Source organism: Petromyzon marinus, chromosome 1 (genome assembly GCF_048934315.1).
Source record: "Petromyzon marinus isolate PM22_M1 ecotype Great Lakes invasive population chromosome 1, UKy_Petmar_22M1.pri1.0, whole genome shotgun sequence".
NCBI classification, from domain to species: domain Eukaryota; kingdom Metazoa; phylum Chordata; class Hyperoartia; order Petromyzontiformes; family Petromyzontidae; genus Petromyzon; species Petromyzon marinus.
Window position 1 is genome coordinate 20,503,017 of NC_133667.1, and position 22,569 is coordinate 20,525,585.

The following is a 22,569-nucleotide window of genomic DNA, read 5'->3' on the forward strand; positions in this document are numbered from 1 at the left end:
CGTGAGCATTTACACTGAAAGATAAAAAGAGGAACACACGAACGAGGGAACACATTTCAAATAAGAAACAGCAAAGTGACTGTGAAGACAATTGTTTTTTTGGGGTAGGATACATCACTAATAACAAGATGAGTGATGGAATGACAGCTGAAGGAGGGAATGTGTCCGAGAGGACAATCATTGTGGAGATGGAGCAATGAGAGCAGTTCATGTACAGGAGTAAGATTAATCATAGGGGATGGTGGCAACATGGGGGGCCTTCATGCACCAGGAGATGGACAGTGGCTGATGACAGTGATGTTTGCTAAATTTGGCATTACAACGGAACATGTACAGCATGTCACTGTATTCAACCGGTGCTGATTTTGGTGATAAATTAACTGCCTCCAATCTCAGGTAAAATGTTATCCCTTATAACTAACCAAGGCTTCTTGTCAATTATTTTTCCAAATGCACAATTCGTACGAAGTTATTAACACTAAGAGGCATTTACTGTATTGTATTTGTCGTCTCCCATCATTATTTGATGGTCAAGTGTCTTATTTATCCGAGGTTCAAACGTGCGTGATGCAAGTCAGTACATACTATGAACGAGGCTCCGTGTTTTCCACATCTTTGCACAACCTCTGAAAAATATAAATGCTGGTAATCGACCCTAAGCATTGTATATGTTTTATTCACACCTCTGATTGCCATTAAACACTGTAGAATTTACGGAAATATGTAATTTCTAGAATGTGTGATATTTTGTAAAGTGGCTGTGAAATAATATGATTTACAGATAAGAGGAATTTTAATCCTGTAATTTGCGTCAACTCCTCTTTTATACAAAACTACAATTTAACAACTATTTTTATATATTGTATTTGATGATGGCTAACAGTAACACCTTAAATGTATTTTATTATGTCTATTTAGTTATGACATGAGAAAAACACTTTCCCGTCTTTTTCTGTACAGAACATTAGCATTGACCTTAACCTATTCTATGGGTCTTTCGGTAAAGCCACGTAGATAGAAAATAATACTGGTAGGAACCTCCTGGTTCCACCAGCCCACAGGGGATTATTGCGTCCGTCCGTCGTGCATCCAAAAATGGGAGGGGTGGGGCTGGGTAGAAAGGGGAGGGTGGGGAGGGAGGGGCTGGGTGGGGAGAGGTGGGTGGGGAGGGAGGGGCTGGGTGGAGAGGGGAGGGGCTGGGTGGAGAGAGGAGGGGCTGGGTGGAGAGGGGAGGGGCTGGGTGGGGAGGGGAGGGGCTGGGTGGAGAGGGGAGGGGCTGGGTGGAGAGGGGAGGGGCTGGGTGGAGAGGGGAGGGGCTGGGTGGGGAGGGAGGGGCTGGGTGGAGAGGGGAGGGGCTGGGTGGAGAGAGGAGGGGCTGGGTGGAGAGGGGAGGGGCTGGGTGGAGAGGGGAGGGGCTGGGTGGGTAAGGCGGCCACGGCACACCACGTGGGGGTGGGTGGCCACCAACCACCGGCCGGCCATCTTCACGACATTTTCCCCTCCACGTGGATGGAGAATCAACAACGTTCGTTTGTAGTATACGGCTGCTCTCAATCTCTACTTTATAAGCCGCCAATTCGTGGGTATTGTACTCTCTTTTTTTTGAGGAACAGCTTTTTTTTCCTCTCCACCATCCCAGGTCCCCACTCGGTCCCCACCCTTCACGGCGGCGTGTGCCCGCCCTCAGAGTCGGGAATATTGTGCGGAATACACCACGAGGTGGTGCCGCCCTTGACCCTGGCCATTGACCTGCGAGCAACCCAACCTTCCTACCAGCTCCCTCCGCAGGAATGTGTTAATAAAAAAAAATATCACGACGTTTCGATCGCAACACAAGCAATCAAGACCTTAACCTAGTTACCCACACTTCATGTGGCTAATGTTTAAGGCAGTCAACCTAGTGGAGCCCCAGAACTGTTTTAGATATTCACCACTGATGCTAGCCATGGGTGGGGGGGGGGGGTAATTGAACTCAGGTTCCTGCGTTCGTAGTACAGTGCACTAACCAATGCGCCACCACTACCCCAGCACACACATCTGTGCACACACACACTCCTATCAGAAATGCTCAATTTGTACCGTACTTAGCCAACCGTGCTAATCGGAGGCGCAATGTGTATCTCTAAACTCGAAGTCAGTCCTATTGGGCTGTCTCTCTGTGCTGCTTTGAATTGGGCCATTCCAAACCTAGCATAAATGTTATCTGTTAGAAAGCAATGTTAATGCTTAATGTGGTATATTTTTTTTAATGTACCTGCACACTATACCACTACCAGTGCAGTCACTTATATTTTTTTTCTATATCTACACAGATCTTTATTGCAAAAGAAGACCCTCAATGTTCTCCTGGCTGGTTTTAGAGGGCATTAATGTATATATACTGTATGTGTATTAATGCTTGAATGTCTTTTTTTAGGAAAGGATCAATTGATGCAGAAACCAGGGTGGTGTTTTCCAACAACCCAGTTGTCAATAATATGGGAGTTCTAGACACATTTAAGCAAGGACTAAAGGACAGTCAGCTTGGTCATTTACAAGTCAGCCCCGATAGCATCAAAGTGACTGGTGAGAATGTTTTATTTATGTGTACACTATAGGCCTAAGTTCAGCTTTTTTACATGTGCAATGTTAACCGCTATTGTGTATCCTGTTTTTGCAAATGCACCATTTGTCTTAAATAAATATAAGTTGAATATACTTTCCAATGAAACATTTATTTAAATATATATTCGATTATTTTTTTCCACAAAATAAATGTGTCCCATGGTATGAACTGGACAAAACACAACTTGTCCTTGATAGGTGGACATTTTAAGCCACTTTAGAGTTACAGTAAACATTGCAGTGTGATCCGGAGGCATGTGCTGTAGTTCCAGAAGGCAACAAATATAAAAGCATTTGACGCAGGTTTTGAGCTCTACCTGACAGAAGGTAAATCAGAACCAGAAACACAGCGGTGCCTGGTACGCATGCGCTTGTGGGTTCGATCCCAAACCTGAACCCTGCATATTTGGAGTTTGCATGCCTCTCTCCCTGTGGTCACGTGGATTGTTCTCCAGTTTTCCCCTCTACATTAAGAAGCATGCATTTAGAGTATTTGGATGCCATACATTTCCGCATGATATGCCACTTCGTTTAGCTATCATTTGTAGCCATGTCACTTATGAAAAAAAAGATCTGTATAGCTCAGTGGGCCTAACTCATGTAAAATTAGTTTAATCGTTTTTACTTTAAGAGCCATGGTTGAGACAGTGGCAGAGGGACAGGTCTGATGGTGAAGAGGGAAACACTGCGGAGGTGTTCAAACTGAAGAAGCCATGGGGATAATATCAGTACATGTAAGCATTGACCTATATATATGCTCATGAAGGTCTGGCAAGAATGCAGACTAAGTTAACAGAGCGGAGGCAGCAGGTTAGAGAGAGGCAAACGTAGACATTGTGTCATTTTAGTCATGAATTATATGGAATACTCTTTGCAAGAGGCTATTGTGACTGGAACTTTCCACCCCATTACCTTTCACCCAATTCATGAATCACATATCTGCACTGTAACAAAGTAATGAGAAGAACATCTTCCAGCCCTTGAATAGAGTTCTATGCAGAAAATGATAATAATTTGAAAGAAAAATACACCAAGGGCAGACCTCAGTGACAGTTGCAGGATCTGGAATGGGGAACGGAGTGATGGTGAGGGTGTGGCAGCATCAGGGCTTTTGATCATGATGATCTTTTGATTTGTATCATTACTTTGACAAACATCACAAATATGAGTGTGAACACTGCACATTTTTTTATATATATAAACAAACTGTGTTTTTTCCTTATACATTTGGTTCATCCACTGAATATTGCGTAATGTTAAATACATGTTCATGCTAAACAAACGTTTCAGTAACAGAATATTAATTTGGTTCAGGAATATTTTTCATAGCATTTTTATCCATCGGTATTATTATCATTGCTCTTTTTGTTATATTATGAGCCTAAAATATGTGTGTGTATGTCTGTGCTTAAAATGTTTATAGATGTAAATTCTGGGACGCAAACGACAAGTAAGTCACAAAGCACCCCCATCCATGCTTTCAATGGGTTCTCACAGGCTAAGCACAGAGGCCTTCCCTGATTGACATTGGTTGCCTGGGTTTCGATTCCACTTGAACCTGCCTGGGTGTCATTTCAGATGCATACACTTAGTATGCAGGAGAGACTGTCTCCCCAATGGGTATTCCATGTGAAATCAACACACGCAATAAAAATGTTCGTGACCTCTGTCATTTTGAAAAAACAATTGCCAATTATGCTTTTCTAAAGAAACCCTTCAATGCTATAAACGATTTTTGTCATTTAATCTTTAGACAGCCAATACAACTTACTTTAATTTTTTACATCCACAAATTTTCATCAGCATTTCGTTGTTACCTTTGACCATGTATTCTACGAACAATTGACAATTAATGTGTATATTTAATGTTACACTTGGCAGGTAATGAGTTTGTTGATTCCGTTACAGCAGGACACCACCATGAAATATCCAAAATGTAGTAATATCAAAAACATGTTCTCAATTTAAGCATCTAGTTACATTTGAAGTATCATCTTTAATTATGGTTGTGTTTTGGTTGTTATTACAATAATCTGTTCTTGGGTTGTTAAAAAATGTGTTTCTGGCTACTTCGTTCTTCATTGGTTGATTGTCATTGGTTGTTGTGTTGTTTCCCTGATTGCTGTTTTAAGTCGTTATTGTCAGCTGATTGCGTTGGTGGGTTATTGAATTGCTGTTGGGTAGGATGCTGTTGAGTACGTATATTTATTTTCAATTGCAGTTTGATTGTTGTTATTGATTTTTTTCAGGGGGTTGTTGTGCCAGTTGTTCGATGATAATGTTGTTGTTTCATGATCTAGTTGTTGATTAGTTATTGTTGCTTGTTGAATTGGTGATTTGTTTTTGAGTTGCTTGGCAGCGTAAAGCCCATGGTACTGTATGGTAGAGGGGGCGACGCTGCATGAATGTTTCATATCCTCTGCCTCTTTGAATTGACGTGGCTTTTTTTTACCAAAAGCCTTATCCATCACTCTTGAATCCTAATGAATGTACACACAGTACACATTGACCCATATAGTTAATATGGTTCTAGTATAGTATAATAGTATGCCCTTTGTTAATTCAGATAAGCCTCACCGAGTCTCAAGGCTATTACTCAGGAGGATCATGTACAGCAATATCTTAATAGAGGACATGGTAAACTTGATTATATTAACCTTGGTGGTATACTACTAGAGCTAAAAATATTTTTAGACTGTAAAGTAATGCCTTATTGGGTCGTGTCAGCGTATGTGCACACACCTGTGCAATTCATGATGTATTAAACATGTTACACGCGCAATGGTTAAAGGGCATGTCTTCAGTAGAATGTATGAGGTGACAACACCCTTTCATAGTGATCCCCGCTGCGCATTAAAAAAGGCATCAAATCATGAAGTTCACTCTATTGCAATTTTATGGCATTTACGATTTTTTTCAAGAAAATCTGGTAAATAGCGAAAGAAAACTTGTTTGATAAGAAGTTGCGCCATCCGTCTAAATTATATTCACATTACAAAAAAAAATGTATCTGCTATAGGAACTGAAGGTTATTTTCGGAATCATTTTTCTTAATTTGAGCCATTATAAACCATTTTCATATATTGTGCTTTATATAATAACCAGTCCAGGTTTTTTTTTATTTTCAAAGGTTATTTCCATCTAACTGCACACATGCTGGAATTCCATTACTGTATATAAGTTAAAAGGCAGTCAGATTACTTTACTGATAATTTCATAACTTTTCAATAATCTGCAAACAAAATCATATGCTATTTGAAGGTCTTGAAAATTAATCCTTAGATATTCCCAGCTCTTCTTTATTCGCTGCCAACAGTAAACACAGTATATCTCCAGGCTAAACTGGTCTTCCATGAAGCGAGCTTACATTTGCTTATATTCAAAACACCGGTAAACACCTTACCTGGATTAATCAATATTCTTTTCCCTCTAGGGTTACTCCCATGTTTTCTGTATCCTCTCTTTGTAATGGTATAACATTTGTTCAGGTCTGTGTTATCTGCCTCCCCCTTCTCAGTGGCGAGATGTTAACTACCTCACATGAAGTGGAGGAGGTCGTGGGTTCAATCCTGAGCCTGACGCCTGAATATTTGGGGTTTGCATGTTCTCCCCGTGGTCTTGTGGATTTTTTTCTCCAGGTCCTCCACTATTTCGAAACATGCGTTCAGAGTATTTGGCTGCTACACATTTCCACGTGATGAGCCACTTCGTTGAGCTATCATTTGTGGTTAGGTGGCTTCTCAGTGGGCCTTACCTGGTCAAATAAAAAAAACATTTTTGTTTAGTTTATGTAGTTCCACCATGTTTCATCATCAGTTTCTTCTAGATCTCACACCTGCTGTCCCAGTAGAGTTGCTCACTTAATTGGTTTAAAACTTAGGAGGGGGGGGGGGGGGAATTCCAAGTCGTAATTTTCTATACTCTTTGGTTCTATTCGGTAAGGTCATGTAACAAAACAAAAAATAAAAAATTCACGACGTTTCAGCCACAACACAAGTGGCCTTCATCAGGTGAAGGAACCGTGCTGTCATGAGGACAGCCTTGGAGTGAAAACAGCCAAGCCCAGGTCTCATCCTTTAAGCTGTGTGGGAGGAAGCAAAGCGCTTGACAAAGGGATTAGTATAGAAATGAGCACGATGTACGTAGGAGGTGTATGGGCCATGATGGACCAGGAGTGGGTGGGGATCATAACGGACCAGCAGGGGGGGGGGGAGTAGAGTGAGTGAGTGGAGTGAGTGGAGCGAGTGAGTGGAGTGAGTGAGTGGAGTGAGTGAGTGAGTGGAGTGAGTGAGGTGAGTGAGTGATTGGAGTGAGTGAGTGGAGTGAGTGAATGAGTGGAGTGAGTGAGTGAGTGGAGTGAGTGAGTGAGTGGAGTGAGTGATTGAGTGGAGTGAGTGAGTGGAGTGAGTGAGTGGAGTGAGTGGAGTGAGTGAGTGAGTGGAGTGAGTGAGTGTGTGGAGTGAGCGAGTGGAGTGAGTGAGTGGAGTGAGTAAGTGGAGTGAGTGAGTGGAGTGAGTGAGTGGAGTGAGTGAGTGGAGTGAGTTGAGTGAGTAGAGTGAGTGAAGGGGACAAGACTGTCCAGAGGACAGCGCTGGAGTGCACACAGTCAAGCTCGACCTCACTCTACTCACTCCACTCACTCACTCCACTCACTCTACTCCCCCCCCACCCGCTCCTGGTCCATCATGGCCCATGCACCTCCTACATACATCGTGCTCATTTCTATACTAATTCCTTTGTCAAGCGCTTTGCTTCCTCCCACACAGCTTAAAGGACGCGACCTGGGCTCGGCTGTTTTCGCTCCAACGCTGTCCTCATGACAGCACGGTTCCTTCACCTGATGAAGGCCACTTGTGTTGTGGCCGAAACGTCGTGAATTTTTTTTTTATTTAATGTTGTTTGTTACGTGACTTTACCGAATAGAACCAAAGAGTATGGATCCTTGCAGTCACGAAAGCTTTAAATCTAGAATCGTAATTTTTTGATTGTATATCGAAACGTCTAAAGCCTCCCTTGGATTTTTCCAAAATACAAAATCTGAAGCTATACATTTCTTTCAGTGAAAAACAAAAATAAACTGATGACATAACTTTTTGTATATAAAATATACATTTGTCAATGTATGTTTGTTTTAAGTAAACCTACTTAATATATACCATATTACATTCCCACACAATATATGTACATAACCCATTAATACACCCACAAATTATTGTACAAAGACACATAAATGGCAGAAGTGCATGCCTACATACACAAAGACAAATACCGCCCGTATAGCCTTAACAGAACGGTGGGGCAAATACTGTTAGCGAGTACCTATGAAAGCTGGCATGGCACATGAGGGGGTGGGTAGCCAACACCACCTTTGTGGTGATGGTTACATCAGGTACTCATATGAGGCCGAGTCGATCTAGGGGATGCCCAGAACCGGTTTAGATAATCGTCACTGGTGTTGACTGTGAGCGGGAATCGAACTCGGGTAGCCGGCTTCGTAGTGCTACGTGCTAACCGCTACGCTACCGCTCCCCATACACACATACACCTACACGTACACACAAAAACAACAGCCGCCTCTCACCACAAAGAGGAGGTGATGTCACCACAGCACTCGTGTCAGACTCGGTGTATTTTGAGGCCATATTACGGGGCGAAGTCTATCTGGCAGGAGGTCATGGGACAGGCCCAGATGTTACAAGTTAACTGACTGGGTTGACTCGCTGTGAGCACCACCCACACTCCCAATATTTAGTTTGCCATCACCAGATTTGACGTCGTGAAAGCGAATTTTTGTCACTATTATAGGGTAGGGTTATTGTCGAAGTGCCTACCATTATCACTCTTATCATTGCAATAAACAAGTTATTGTTTCTATACCCAAGTAAACCCTAGGATTTAAAATAGATGGACTGTGCTATTCATCGGTCACAGTGCAATCTGAGTATCAGTTGCAGCATGTGATTATATCTGTCATTTTCAGTAAAAAAAATGTGTTGAAACTGGGTATTACAGATGACCTGCCTGGTTCCACAGCAAACGCAAGCAGTCAATTTCCATTACTGTCTTCTTGTTAAATCTTGACTTAAAGCTTTCGTGACTGCAGGAATTCATATTCTTGGGTCTTTCGGTAAAGTCACGTAGATAGGTTCAAAGAAAATAACAAAAATAACAAAAAACTACGACGTTTCGATTGCAACACAAGCAATCGTAATCAGGAGAAAAAAGCGGGAAAGCTGCTGAGGCAGGCTGTTTTAAAGGTTTGAAATGGGTATAGCCCAAGGGTCATAAACGAAGTGGGTGGGGCTAGGGATGTTAAAGTGAGAAATGTGCATGTAAATGTAAGATCGGAGAGCCACCTCCACAACGACGAAGCTGCAGAGGTGGCCATTGTATTGTGAGAGATTAGCATGTCAATGTAAGATCGCAGAGCCACTGCAACCTCGAGGACACGAGCGACGGTGGCTGTGTTAGTGTGAGACATTTAACCTGTTAATGTAAAACCAGAGAGTCGAAAATAACTAACATCGGAAGGTAGGATGGAAACATCACAGCCAGTTATGACTTAAACTGGATAATAACGTCCTTCCAATGATTGCTCAGTTTGTACCCATCTTCTCGGTTGAAATTGTGTCTGTGTCTATATATCTGGATGGCTTCATGAATGAATCTTTGTTGATAGCCAGTGGGCTTGCAAAGTACCTTCGGCTTAGAGAAATCAATTTTGTGTGAGCCCACCACATTAAAACAATGATTAGCCACGGCCGAGGTATTGGTCCTACAATGTTTCAGATCTGCCTTATGTTCACGAACACGGTCCGAGACATGTCGCTTAGTTTCCCCAATGTACCTACGCCGCAGATGCAGCTTAGTTTGTAGACACCGAGGTATTGCATGTCAGGGATCACATCCTTCACAGATGGGATCAGATTACGAATTTTATGTACTTTGTTAAATAGAACCTGGATCTTGTGTTTGCTCATAATATTGGAATTTTTTTAGTGACCCCTGCTATGTATGGCAAGGTTATGGTTTTGATTGGGTCCTCAGATGGTTCTTTCCCAACAGTTGGGGTGATAGCTTTACGGATTGTGTGGTCTGAATATCCATTCATCTTGAGAGCTTGGTGTACATGTTCCAGTTCACTGGTTAGGTGATGACGGTCGGAAATACATCGAGCTCTATGGTGTAGAGTTTTAATGACGGAATTCTTCTGGGATGGATGGTGGTGGGAGTCAGGTTTTTAAGTAGGCATCCGTATGGGTGGCTTTCCTGTAGACAGTGTCCCATTTAACCATCTGGTCTCTTTTCGATTAAAACATCCATAAATGTTGACTTGCCATCCTTTTCCACCTCCATGGTGAATTTGATGATTGGGTGTATGGAATTGATGTGGTTGAGGAATTGGTTCTGAGCTGGTCGGCCATGTGGCCAGATGACGAACGTGTCATCTACGTACCTCTTCCACAAGGATGGATGTAGAGTGGATGCCTGGATGGAATCTGTCTCAAATATTTCCATGAACACATTGGCTAAAACTGGAGATAAGGGAGAACCCATTGGGGTACCTTCAACTTGTTTGTAGAATGTTCCATTCCAGGTGAAGTAAGTGTTGGTGTTTCTTTGAACCTATCTATGTGATTTTACCGAAAGACCCAAGAATATGTCTTCTTGTTCTTTGCCATGCTGGATAAGCACATACCCCTGTTTGTCATACTTAGTGCCCACTTGTGTATTGACAACATTATGCTTTGGAGTTGTATCGAACAAAACATTTATTCGGTCATACAAGTTCTGTATGGATTCATCTTCTACAGCCTCATTTGATGCATCGGCTTTGGCTACAGTCATATCACAATGTCTAACATCATAGTTACATTAAAATAAAATAAAAACCTGGCAACATACTTTCACAATGTTCTTGCTAATGATGGTTTATATACCGACTGGCTGCTGTCAATCGTTTTGCCCATTTCACTAAAGTATTCACTAAAGTAGTCCATTATTCAAGCTCCCTGAATCAATGCAACATGTTGCAATGACCATTACAGCTAATGATGGAATACAATTTCGGTTCACTTGCCCACTATTCTTGCCTTATCTGCTTGGTAGAAAGTAGGGAAATGCCCCTTGCGCTATACTCACTTGGACCTTAAAGTTAGTCCAGGAAAAGAAAAACCTATTTTAATTTAAATAGCCTATTTTCACCCTGCCCCAATTACTCAGCTGTAGAGACCGGATCGGCTAACCCTCTTTTTACAGCCACCACAGTGCGGACCATGTAAATGCAGGCATCTGACCTAACAGGGGGTATTTTGTTGTGTCTCATGTTTTACTCGTTTTTTACTCACGTTCCTCATGTGGATGTCATTGGTCTATTGAAGGCTCAATTGGTTGACTAGGGTTTCACGACCTTGTGGGTTCCTAGCCTATTGAGCTCATAACACAGGAGGTCGTGGGTTCGATCCCGATCCTGACGCCTGCATATTTGGAGTTTGCATGTCTTTCTCCACGTGGTCGTGTGGATTTTTCTCCGGGTCCCCCAGTTTTTACCTTCCACGTTTAGAAACACGCATTGAGAGTATTTGGCTGCTATACATATCCAGGTGATAAGCCACTATCATTTGTGGCCAGGTCACTTCTGAAAAAGAGCCAGATAGCTTAGTGGGCCTTATTTGGTATGATAAAAAAATATATGTACCAGGATCCAGCTACTCATGAAGATTACTTTCTCCCAAAGTGGTGAAACCTTTTCATTTGAAAATATATGTGGGTGATAAAAATGCTACCATCATGATATGCCACTAATTCAAGAACTGTATATGGATACAGTACTTTTATATATTTAAATAAATAGTGTTCCATGTAACAAACTTGGGTTGACGATAGGGTTGTTTTCTTAAAATCGGTCACTGTTTTATCCCATAAATTACCAATGCATGAAATTAAACAATGTATAGGTATAGTGGTACAATAATGCCTGATAATTAATAGAATGTAAGCGCTGTCTCAATTTGTGCATTTATGATATTTTATGTTTGACTGCAAGCCCACACTAAAACTAAAAATGTATTTTTTTTATTTTGGTCAAGGCACACCGACGACAAGCGCTCCGAACTTGTTCCCAGACTGGGGCATCGCTCTCATCGTCATGACGAGTCTGATCCTCTTCATCAACATATTCCTTTTCATCGGCTGTGTAAGCCTGGGCGCACTCATTACTCTCATTTTACTCTTTATTGTGATCACTATTCAGTACTCTCACCATTGTAATTATATAATGAAGAGTGAGCAAGTTAAAATGTTGTTTAGCCATGTCCAGGTTGATATTTGTGAAATGTCTTAAAGCTGCTGATATCCTGGTTTCAAATTTATGTCAGGTAAAATGACGTGCTCATGTGTGGTTAATTGATAGTCTCGGCCTATTTACTGAGGCATACACAAATGACTATGTGAATGTTGGCTTTAAATTAATTCAGCTTAACCCTGCTCGGAAAACAAATAGTATTTTACGGATAGTCGCAGGGAAAACTACTCACTTGCATTTGCAGCTGAATAGAGCAGAGTACAGTGATTGTCCTAGGTGGACTCTTAAAGAACATGAGATAAAGACTCGTGATGTCACTTCGTTGGGAGTTCTAAAATAAGCCACATGACACCATTCACAGGATATTATGGGATATAAATTTTGCACATTTTGTGCGCATGCCACGAGCACATCTAATAATATATAGCCCGTAATGAGTGAACTTACATCAAATTTTGATTATATTCTGCAATGGTTAGTCTTCAAAAAATGTATTAACCTTTTTCATAGATAAACGAAGGCCTACGACAGTTTGTACTGGTGGGTTTTCCAGGCTGCTTAGCAGATGTTAAATTCTAAAAATAAAACTGTTGATTTTGGTCCTCCTAAAACTTGAAGACAAATTTTCATATTTTTTTTCTTTCTTTAACCTAGGTCTATGAAATGTTGTAGCTGGATATCACATGTTTTTTTTATAACTACATTTTACAATTACTTTTTCATAAAGTGTGTTGCTGACACCAGCAGATAGCAGGCCAATTCTGCTCTACCATATTGTCATATTGGTGGCAAAACACGCAAAACATTGTTTATTTATTTCAGATTCTTACCAAGTTATATACTTGCATTCTATAGAAAATATTATTTATTACAAATTGAAACCCATTTTCTTCTTTTAAGTAGCCAGGAAAACACTGTTGCTCATTACCTTTCTCTAAATGTATTTGTATTACCTGGCCAAAGCCTGAATAAAATAATATTAAAATATATAGGATCTAAAACGTGCATGTTACAATTGGATGCCAACTGTTGGTCCAAACAAAACACGAATTAACGTTCATTGAGGTTCTTTAAATGACAAGGGAATTGGTTGTTTTTTTTATTCATTATAGATCAATCTGTTCACTGTTACAAAACAGTGACAACAATTAAAGTTTAATCTCATTAACAAATGTAATGAGGTTTTTTTTTCAAAACATTATCATTAACAAGTTGACTGTGCCATATTTGAGACATTTTCAATACAGGATTATCAGAATCAGAATCTTTATTTAGACTGGAGGAATCCGATTAGCTATGAAGCTCTTTTTCACAGATGTCCAGTAGGGGCGGGTCAACAAGTAACACCACCAACAACAACAAAATGTAGATTGTCTCCGAACATCCCAGGGTTTAGTGATATCTGCTACGAACCAGTCTATCTTAGTAAGTTCAAAATACCAAAGCCATATGTTAACTAAACATTTTTAACAACACATTAAGTGTTGATAATACTGTATATGTTTGGTATGTTTTGAATGATAACTCACACATTTTTATTTTGCTTTCCTACAGATGATCTACTTTTGCCGGCGCTGTAAATGTTTTGGCCGGAACAGCAGCTACTGTCCAAGTGAGCAACAAAACTCATTCCCCATGTACCATTCTCATTCCACCTTCGCCCACTCCAGAAAGCAGCACAGCTTGCCCGAGGTATGTCACCTACGGGCTTCCATCGTACCCATTGCATGGCATGACATTGAGCATGTTCCTGAGGATACATCATCAGTCCCTGGCTACATTGATCCATCAATGTGCAGTATACAGTACACATACAGCTACCGTGTAAATGGTAAAGAAAGTAAAAGGTGCATCCTTGCAATTGCTTGCTCATGCCACTGCCGGACAGGTGGAGCTCTATAAAGCCCCTGCAGTGGGTATTTTAGCTTACTCTTCCATGCTGAATAGAATTTATTAAAAGAGGTGGGACTACCCACGGTTTACTATGTGACCTGCCAATTGATTAGTTGTGGTGTGTACCATTTATATTGCTGAGGGGACATATGGGAGTGGATTTGAGAAACCTGCCCATTGTTTCAACTGTCACACCATGTATTATTATTATTTTTTTACCCAGGAATGTTTCACTGAATTTCAAGACTCTTATTCATGTGTGTCCTGATAAGCTTTAGCTGTACCAGCAACGATTAATATGCAATTAAGTATCTTGAAAGCGATTTTTTAAAATAATTTGGATCATGATGCTGGCGCACATGGCCAACCATTGTTTTATATCACAGGCTATTTAATGCCCACTATGAATCTATGTATGTTGCGCTTCATTCGTGATAATCAGAAGTGCGGGATGGCACGCATTGTTTACAATTAATACACCTATAGAATTAGCCAGAGAAGCCATGGGCTCCAACTGCAGAATGGCAAACGTGTTACTGCTGGCCCATCTATTTACCAGGCCTGTAACGTTCTATTGATTCACAGATTAAAATAGATGTGTACGCTCACAATATACGCATTAAATCACAAATCACAATTGTAAGATGCTATTATATTACGTAAAATGGACACAACGTGGAAATGTATCTTGAGGATGTACGAGAACAGAGGAAGCTGACAATACAAACAAGACAGTATAAGTGAGACAGTCAATTTGTTCTGGAAACAGCCAAGAGTATTGAGACAGGCAGCGCTGTACAGATAGTATTGTATTCACTGTAAAATATGCGTCATCCGCTTCACAGTGGATGTTTGAGATCCTGTGACATCACATGAAAAAGGCTGGGCCATTGTGTCCTGGGGTCGTGTTCCAAATTTTCCAAATTCCAAAATTACCTGCAAATTACTGTACTCAAGCGGGGTTGCACATAGCAACATGGCCACCTACCCGAAAACTGGTGCGAACTATGTCTGTGAACATAGCACCTTTGTCAAAGCCTTGCCCTGTAAGAATGGCGTAAAAAAAAAACAAATGCGATAAATAATGATCAATTATTAGTGCAAAGGCTGTAATGGATAAATACCATTATTAAAAAAAAGTGTTCCTGAGTCGAATTGCAACTGAAAATTGTGACAATTTATTGAATTGCTGGTATGTGAATCGTTACATATCTAATCTATACTATTTAACATGCATCTTTTATGAGCGTATGTATTCTACTATACTGTATATACCACAATTGAGCATATCTATGGGTGCTATTTTTAAGCCATATTTGCCAACTCGTGATGTCAGTCAGTCAGAATCAGAATAGATTGAGGAATCCAATGAGCTGTTAAGCGCCTTTTCACAGACGTCCAATAATCAAGTGATCGATAATTGATTTATGAATTAGTTAATATTACCCTTCACTTTTAAAGTAAAAAATATATATACAAAAGACTCAGAAGCATATTTTATATTTGCTGTCCATACTCGTATTGTAACGTAATGCAGACCTTTGATAAAACTCAAACATGTTTCGCGTCAGACTCTTAGGTTCTTTTGGTAAAGTCACGTAGATATAAAAATAAATAAACGATCACGACGTTGCGATGGAAACGTAGTGATCTATTATTTCTTTCTTTCCCTATCTACGTGACTTTACCGAAAAAACCTAAGAGTATGAAATCCTGCAGACACGACAGCTTCAAATCAGCTTCATTCAGGTTAGGGCCTCCTTATACAATAATTCGAAAGCATGGGATGTCTGTATAACCAAAATATCAAACTCTAATCTCAGTGATGTAAATTAAGCATGTTAACGATACTATAAATTACGAATCCATAATTTGTATACGAGTGCCAGCTGTTTACTGTATTTAGAGCAAACGTACACATTCAGGCTCTAATGAATGTTTCAATTCCATCAGAATGGTTTTGTGAACGATCAAGTAGAATTCCCCAATTTCAAGCGTGAATACATGTTTAATCCTTGTGTGTGTGTATATATGCATTGCACCGTTACACAACAAACGCTGGTTTTGCCACCGGATCCTAATGAATACTGAGTTCTCATTATTGTGGCTAAATTTAGATGTCTGCTAACGAGCGCCCAAGTGTGTAGAGACCTGAAGTGACCACGTGCCAGTCGCCTGACCGCACGGGTCTCCAAGAGGCCCCGGGAATGGCTGTTAGTAACATTATCCGAAAAAAGTAAATGATTAATTCAGGGAACAAGGAGCAGGTGCGTTACATGATTGATTTTCAGGCAGCACCGGCAGGTTATAGACACTGCAAATGCACGTACTGTATGTGTGCTCTTTTAGCTTTATTTAAAAGCTAAAACTTACCACGTCGTCGTCCTCATGCACTGTCAATGCAAACATCCATTCTTAATGCCTTACTACCTCTTCGTTATTACATACAATGGAGTCTGCTGTGGCCCTTTAAATCCTCCTACAGTCGTCTTTGTGTATGATTTGTGTTTGAAAATTCGATTTTGTGCTTACTCCATGCTCATCTGTAGGTTCTGGTCGTGCCTTAGAGGCGGGGGGGGGACCCATATCGTTTGGAAACGTGCACAGACTTTTATTGTCACGCTTGTGGCAACCGGTTAGCACCGGCGGCTGGCATTGCGGAGATGGTGGTGGGACAGGATTACACGCAGGATGGGGTATTGTTAAGGGAGTTCCGTTGCCTGGAATGGGGGGGGGGAGCTGATGGTGGGGAGATATGGAGAAGGATTCCACGCACAAAATGCATATGAGGCAAAGAGAACCGAAATAATGCTCCACTGTCCGCGCCTGAACAGTGAAGTCCAAATCCCCAGTGTTTTCTTTCAAAATCAACAATTGGGGAATGTAAGGGAATCCTATTGACCATTCACAAGCGTATTTGATTTTACTCGGTTTCGTATTACAAGTATGCAAATGTATGTGCATAAATAATTTCTAAATGTAATCACCATCAGCCATTGGCTACCCGCTGCTGGGTAGAAAAAAAATTAAATGTCTTCGCCATCCACAGTGATACTACGTACTGCGATTTCACCGTCCATCGTGCCTTCTACACACGAACAGACTCCTCGGTTCATCTTCACAGTCGTCGGCCCTCTTGGTTGCGTTCTGTCCTTTGGCTGCCACCTTCATCACCAATCTTGCCCATCAATCATCATCCCTTCTCACGATGTGTCCTATCCAAAGCCCACTTAATTTCACAAGTAAAATGAAATACAGTCCTCTAAATACAGTATTCTATGTTCAAAGTCCATACTTTTTCACGAATCAGAAATGCTAAAAGGCCCAAGTTAGATTTTATTTTTACACTCCACTGTATACTACACAAATTCTTTATTCATAAAAAACACTTCTGCATTCTTTATTGAATTACATTCCAACACTTCTTTAAGTGAAAAGTTAATCTCTGCTACCTATATGCCAGACGCTTAGCAATGAATAAACATTTTATTCTTAAATTGAGGTGAAGGCAGGCGTAAGGGTCTCGTCAGCATGTGGGGCAAGGAAGTGGAGGGTATGGGAGATGTTGCACAGGTAAAGGTAGGAGGTCCCTCACAGATAACTTATATCGGAAGCGAATAAGAGCTTAGGATAAATAACGTCTTCAAGATTGCACACTCTGATGTTGGAGAGTAGGTGGGGAATGCTCGAATTGAAAATTTGGTCCCAGAACAGATTGCTGGGTGTACAACAAAGAGCAACCAATTTACAGTCTAACATGGACAGCTAAGAATAGTAACATGGGAATCAGAGAGATATCATCTCAACAGAGGCTAAAACTAATACTTGAAAGTTCACAAGGACCTCAAGATATACCAGGAGATTGGACCGTGAGGTCCATAGTGCTGAATGCAGCTGAAGGGTGGAGCTTGAGCAAAGATGGCTCACTGCTACCTATATGTCGAATTCAAAAGAGTTCAATCAGACGATATGTCTATAGGCAACGTGTCTTTTGAGAGGTTCATTGCACTGTTTCGATGATGCTGAAATTACGCACTCCCAGAAGGCAGTGCGGCCATTGGGCTATGTAAGAAAAACTTTTTTTTTAATATGTGGATAAACATACATATATAAAGATGTATTGTCTGTTCGTCTATTTTGTTACACTCCTTATGAATATCATTTGTGAGTGAATTAACCCATGTGTATATTGTTAATACTTTTTATTTAAAGCTTTCGTGACTGCAGTAATTCATTTTCAATAAAATAATAGAATATATATAAAACGATAATTGTTTTATATATATTTTATAATTTTATTGTTTCCCTTCAACGTGACTTTACCGAAAAAGCTAAGAATATTTGTTAATACTTATGAACAAGTTAGAGATATTCATTTGTTTTGGTTGCCCACATTACTACTCAAATGTAAGTTAGTTGGCAATGATGTGGTTCAGGTAACACAGGCCACAGATCATTTCGTTTTTAGATGCAACTCATTTGCATTCTGTTTTCCATGAGCACGTTTATCCCAAATGAGCTTGACCGTATAAAAGTCCAATAACTACAAAGGACAATTATTTTCACCATAGCTTAATATCATGTACGTGTTTCCCCTTATTATCATTATTCATAATTGTCTTCACTGTCATTTTAATGGTAGCAGCATCATTGGTTTGAGAGTAAGAGACTATGAACCATCTCAGGCTGTAGATTCATTTGATTTGAAAATGTGGAACGTTAAAATGAAGATATAATTTAGTTAATTTAAAAGTATTGTTAATTTTAGGACAGACTTACAGTGATGGCATCACCTTTACCCCTCTATATAAGACTGAAACAGGAAGAATTCTCCACAATTCAGGCTATCGCCTGATGAAGCTCGTTGTATTTACCAGCGGAACATCGTACTTGAATTGTAAATGATGTGGGTTTACTCTCCAACACACCGGTGTGCTGAACTAGTAACTAATTGGCAGGTTTTGTTTATGTGACAAACCTTAATAATTGGCTGTCAGGTGGTCCCGAGTTTCACGAAACACTTATATTTACGCAATCTAACCCAAACAACTTTTATCATGGATGAAAGAGAAATGTTGTCTGCATATTTATATTGTAGGCAGTGGTTAGTTGCACATGGGCTGGATGGTGGCAAGAAGTGCTGGCAGTCCAAAGTCAGTGTCCAATTAGAAAATCAAAACCAAGGTAATGAGATGCTGTAAGAACCGTCATTGGAGCTTGGGTGCCTGCCGCGCAGCATGTGTTTGCAAAAGGAAGGAAATATCGTGAGGTAGGGTGACATGGGTGGCACGATAACTTACATAGAAGGTCATACGTGTATGCCACAGTCATTTGTGCACTGGCCGACAATCCCAGAAACCCGAGTTTGATTCCCACCATGCTAATGTTTGTTGAACTTCATATGTATGTTGAACTTCATATGTATGTTGAACTTCATGTGTTTGTTGAACTTCATATGTTTGTTGAACTTCACATGTTTGTTGAACTTCATATGTTTGTTGAACTTCATATGTATGTTGAACTTCATATGTTTGTTGAACTTCATGTGTTTGTTGAACTTCATGTGTTTGTTGAACTTCATATGTATGTTGAACTTCATATGTATGTTGAACTTCATATGTTTGTTGAACTTCATATGTATGTTGAACTTCATGTGTTTGTTGAACTTCATGTGTTTGTTGAACTTCATGTGTATGTTGAACTTCATATGTATGTTGAACTTCATGTGTTTGTTGAACTTCATATGTTTGTTGAACTTCACATGTTTGTTGAACTTCATATGTTTGTTGAACTTCATATGTATGTTGAACTTCATATGTTTGTTGAACTTCATGTGTTTGTTGAACTTCATGTGTTTGTTGAACTTCATATGTATGTTGAACTTCATATGTATGTTGAACTTCATATGTTTGTTGAACTTCATATGTATGTTGAACTTCATGTGTTTGTTGAACTTCATGTGTTTGTTGAACTTCATGTGTATGTTGAACTTCATATGTTGAACTTCATATGTTTGTTGAACTTCATATGTATGTTGAACTTCATATGTATGTTGAACTTCATATGTTTGTTGAACTTCATATGTATGTTGAACTTCATATGTATGTTGAACTTCATGTGTTTGTTGAACTTCATATGTTTGTTGAACTTCATATGTATGTTGAACTTCATATGTTTGTTGAACTTCATATGTATGTTGAACTTCATATGTATGTTGAACTTCATATGTATGTTGAACTTCATATGTATGTTGAACTTCATGTGTTTGTTGAACTTCATGTGTTTGTTGAACTTCATATGTATGTTGAACTTCTTTCGCACCGTATGTAGCCAACCGTGCTAATGGAAGGTGCGGGGGAATGACAACAAACTAAACACAAAAAGCAGTTCTACAGAAATTCGTTTTCAATTTAGATTTAAAAGTGCATGGCTCCAGGGGCTTCTTAATATCGGAAGGAAGTGCGTTACAGGCGGCTGCAGAAGCGCACCTAAAAGTGCACGAAGCGGTGACCGTCTTTGTTCGATGGTTCGCCAAAAACAGCTGCTATGAGGATGACTGGAGTCCGTGTGACGATATATGCTCCTTGACAAGATCAGGAAGGTATTGTGGTTCATTTGTGGCAAGCAGTGATAAGCGATATCTGAAACAGTCCCCATCACTCCCTGGCCCAAATTCACTGCACCGTACTGACCAGTGTGTGATGAAGTATGATTTAAAAAAAAACCCTCCATGATTGATGGTTTGAAGATGCCTTCATTCAGCAGTGGATTAGCAAATGGTTGAAATGTTGTTAGGAGTATTATTGTATTGAACAGATAGGTATGCAGCGTATGGATACATATAATTGCCTACGGTGGCATATGTATGTACAAACATTTTGGATTTCAGACATTTTTTGATTGTCGAATTTGCATTCTGTTATATATTTATCTGTTGTACTGTCACACAAGTGATGTCACGCGACGCCACGTGACACCGTTTTTGGCAGAAAAGCGGCAGAAGTAACTCCACATGAGTGATCTCACGTCCCGTTATCGCAATACTGTGCTGTGAACTAAACCAATGAATTTTGGGTCGTCCAAAGTTTTGCATGTACGTCTGATTTTCAAGTGTTTTTTTTTCTGTTTGATCTGGAAATTGGGAGCACAAGCCTAGTCTACACGTAATTGTGAATGCACTTACACACATCAGTATGCATTTGCTATTGAAGTACGTGCAATTGGTGTGTGACTGCGCCACGGGAATGTGAGAGTGTGATCACAGCTGTGTGCACATGTTACAGCCTGCAGAACAGGTTCTGCATATTGTACAATCAATACACTACAATTGGGATTCATATAGCATCTAAATTCAGCCGCAAACCAGGACTTTTGATGTGCCGAGAAGACTTACAGATTTCCCAGGACAATTGCCTCAAAAAGATGATGATCCTAGGAAAAATCTGGACAGCTACAAACCGTGTCAAAGATTGCGTTGCACGTAGCATTTTTACAAGGCATTAATACAAGTTGGCACGTACAGGTCATTTTGAAAAATGTCAAAGCCATATCACTGTTTGCTTATAGGTTTAAAGCATTCCTTTGGCATGTGCTCCCTTTCACTCACGTCACAGGTTTCGTATATTGATTTATATGCTTAACGTGCAATTGTTCGAGGTTAAGGCCATATATGCACATTTAATCTCCCATAGTCACGGAAGGAATATTTGTTCTGATCGTTTTTTTCTGTCCCACTTTGGGAGTTACAGTAACCCACGTGGCTGTGCCTGGTCGAGATACTTTTTGGTATTTTATCGGTTTCAATCATTAAAAGTTGTGTCCTAATTTAAATAATTATACTAACGTACGGCCTTTTGTCATTCCACTGCTGGATGAAGGCGTTACCATGCTGTGTCGGTCATGGAGGTTGTTTTGACCATACTTCTCCACACTGGTCAGTGCAGATTCCCAAAGGCACAGCCTGGGACTGGTTCATAAATCACAAGCTACAAATGTTAGCTATTACCTACTATAACAGGGGTGGGCAAATTTTTAGACTCGCGGGCCACAATGGGTTCTAAAATTTGACAGAGGGGCCGGGCCAGGAACAGATGGATGGAGTGTTTGTGTGAACTAATATAAATTATGTGTAAAAATCATTACATGAAAGGATTTGGCCTTTAACAGGTGGCAAAGCATTTATTTGCAAGGCAATTTAACACATTGCATGAACGTGAACAATACAAAAACATGTCGAAACTCCCGGCCAAAGTGCGCCATCTAATGGGGAAATGGGGGCATTACAGGAGAAAGGTAAAATTTAATTTTATAATAATATTTGGATAAGTTCGGCGGGCCGGATTAAAAAGCCCATAAATGTCTGTCCGTCCTGCGCATGACGTCACTCCACATGAGGCCCACCTCCCCCCCTCATTAATATTCATGAGTGGCGGATTTTGAAACTAACGCAGAGGAAGGTCGAGCAGAATTAAATAATTTATTACGCAAAGCCGCTTCAAATATGACGACGTTTCTTTACAGAAAGTGACGGTAAAAAATAAATATACGCAGCACAGTGCTACATCCGTGCGTGACGTCACTGCAAAAGAGCCCCTCCTCCCCCCCCCCCCTTCATTAATATTCATGCCCGCGTGGAAATTTACACGAACGCACAAGAAGGTCGCGCACTCCACATGCCGCACCCCTCCCCTAATTAATAATCATGAGCGGGTGACGTCACTCCACATGCCGCACCCCTCCCCTCATTAATAATCATGAGCGGGTGACGT

The 22,569-nt window shown here is 40.4% G+C and overlaps 1 protein-coding gene across 3 annotated transcripts in view; it reads left to right on the top strand.

Annotated features, from left to right (window-relative positions):
* Nucleotides 1–22,569, top strand: part of LOC116952394 (uncharacterized) — a 62,764-nt gene that overhangs the window by 14,560 nt on the left and 25,635 nt on the right. For 2 of the 3 annotated variants that reach the window (XM_032971775.2, XM_032971851.2), the window contains exons 5-8: nucleotides 2,417–2,565; nucleotides 4,028–4,054; nucleotides 11,694–11,800; nucleotides 13,463–13,600. In XM_032971775.2, coding sequence (XP_032827666.2) covers nucleotides 2,417–2,565; nucleotides 4,028–4,054; nucleotides 11,694–11,800; nucleotides 13,463–13,600 — 421 coding nt within the window. The remainder of the gene's footprint in view (nucleotides 1–2,416; nucleotides 2,566–4,027; nucleotides 4,055–11,693; nucleotides 11,801–13,462; nucleotides 13,601–22,569) is intronic. The other variant, XM_076065376.1, reaches the window with a different exon arrangement.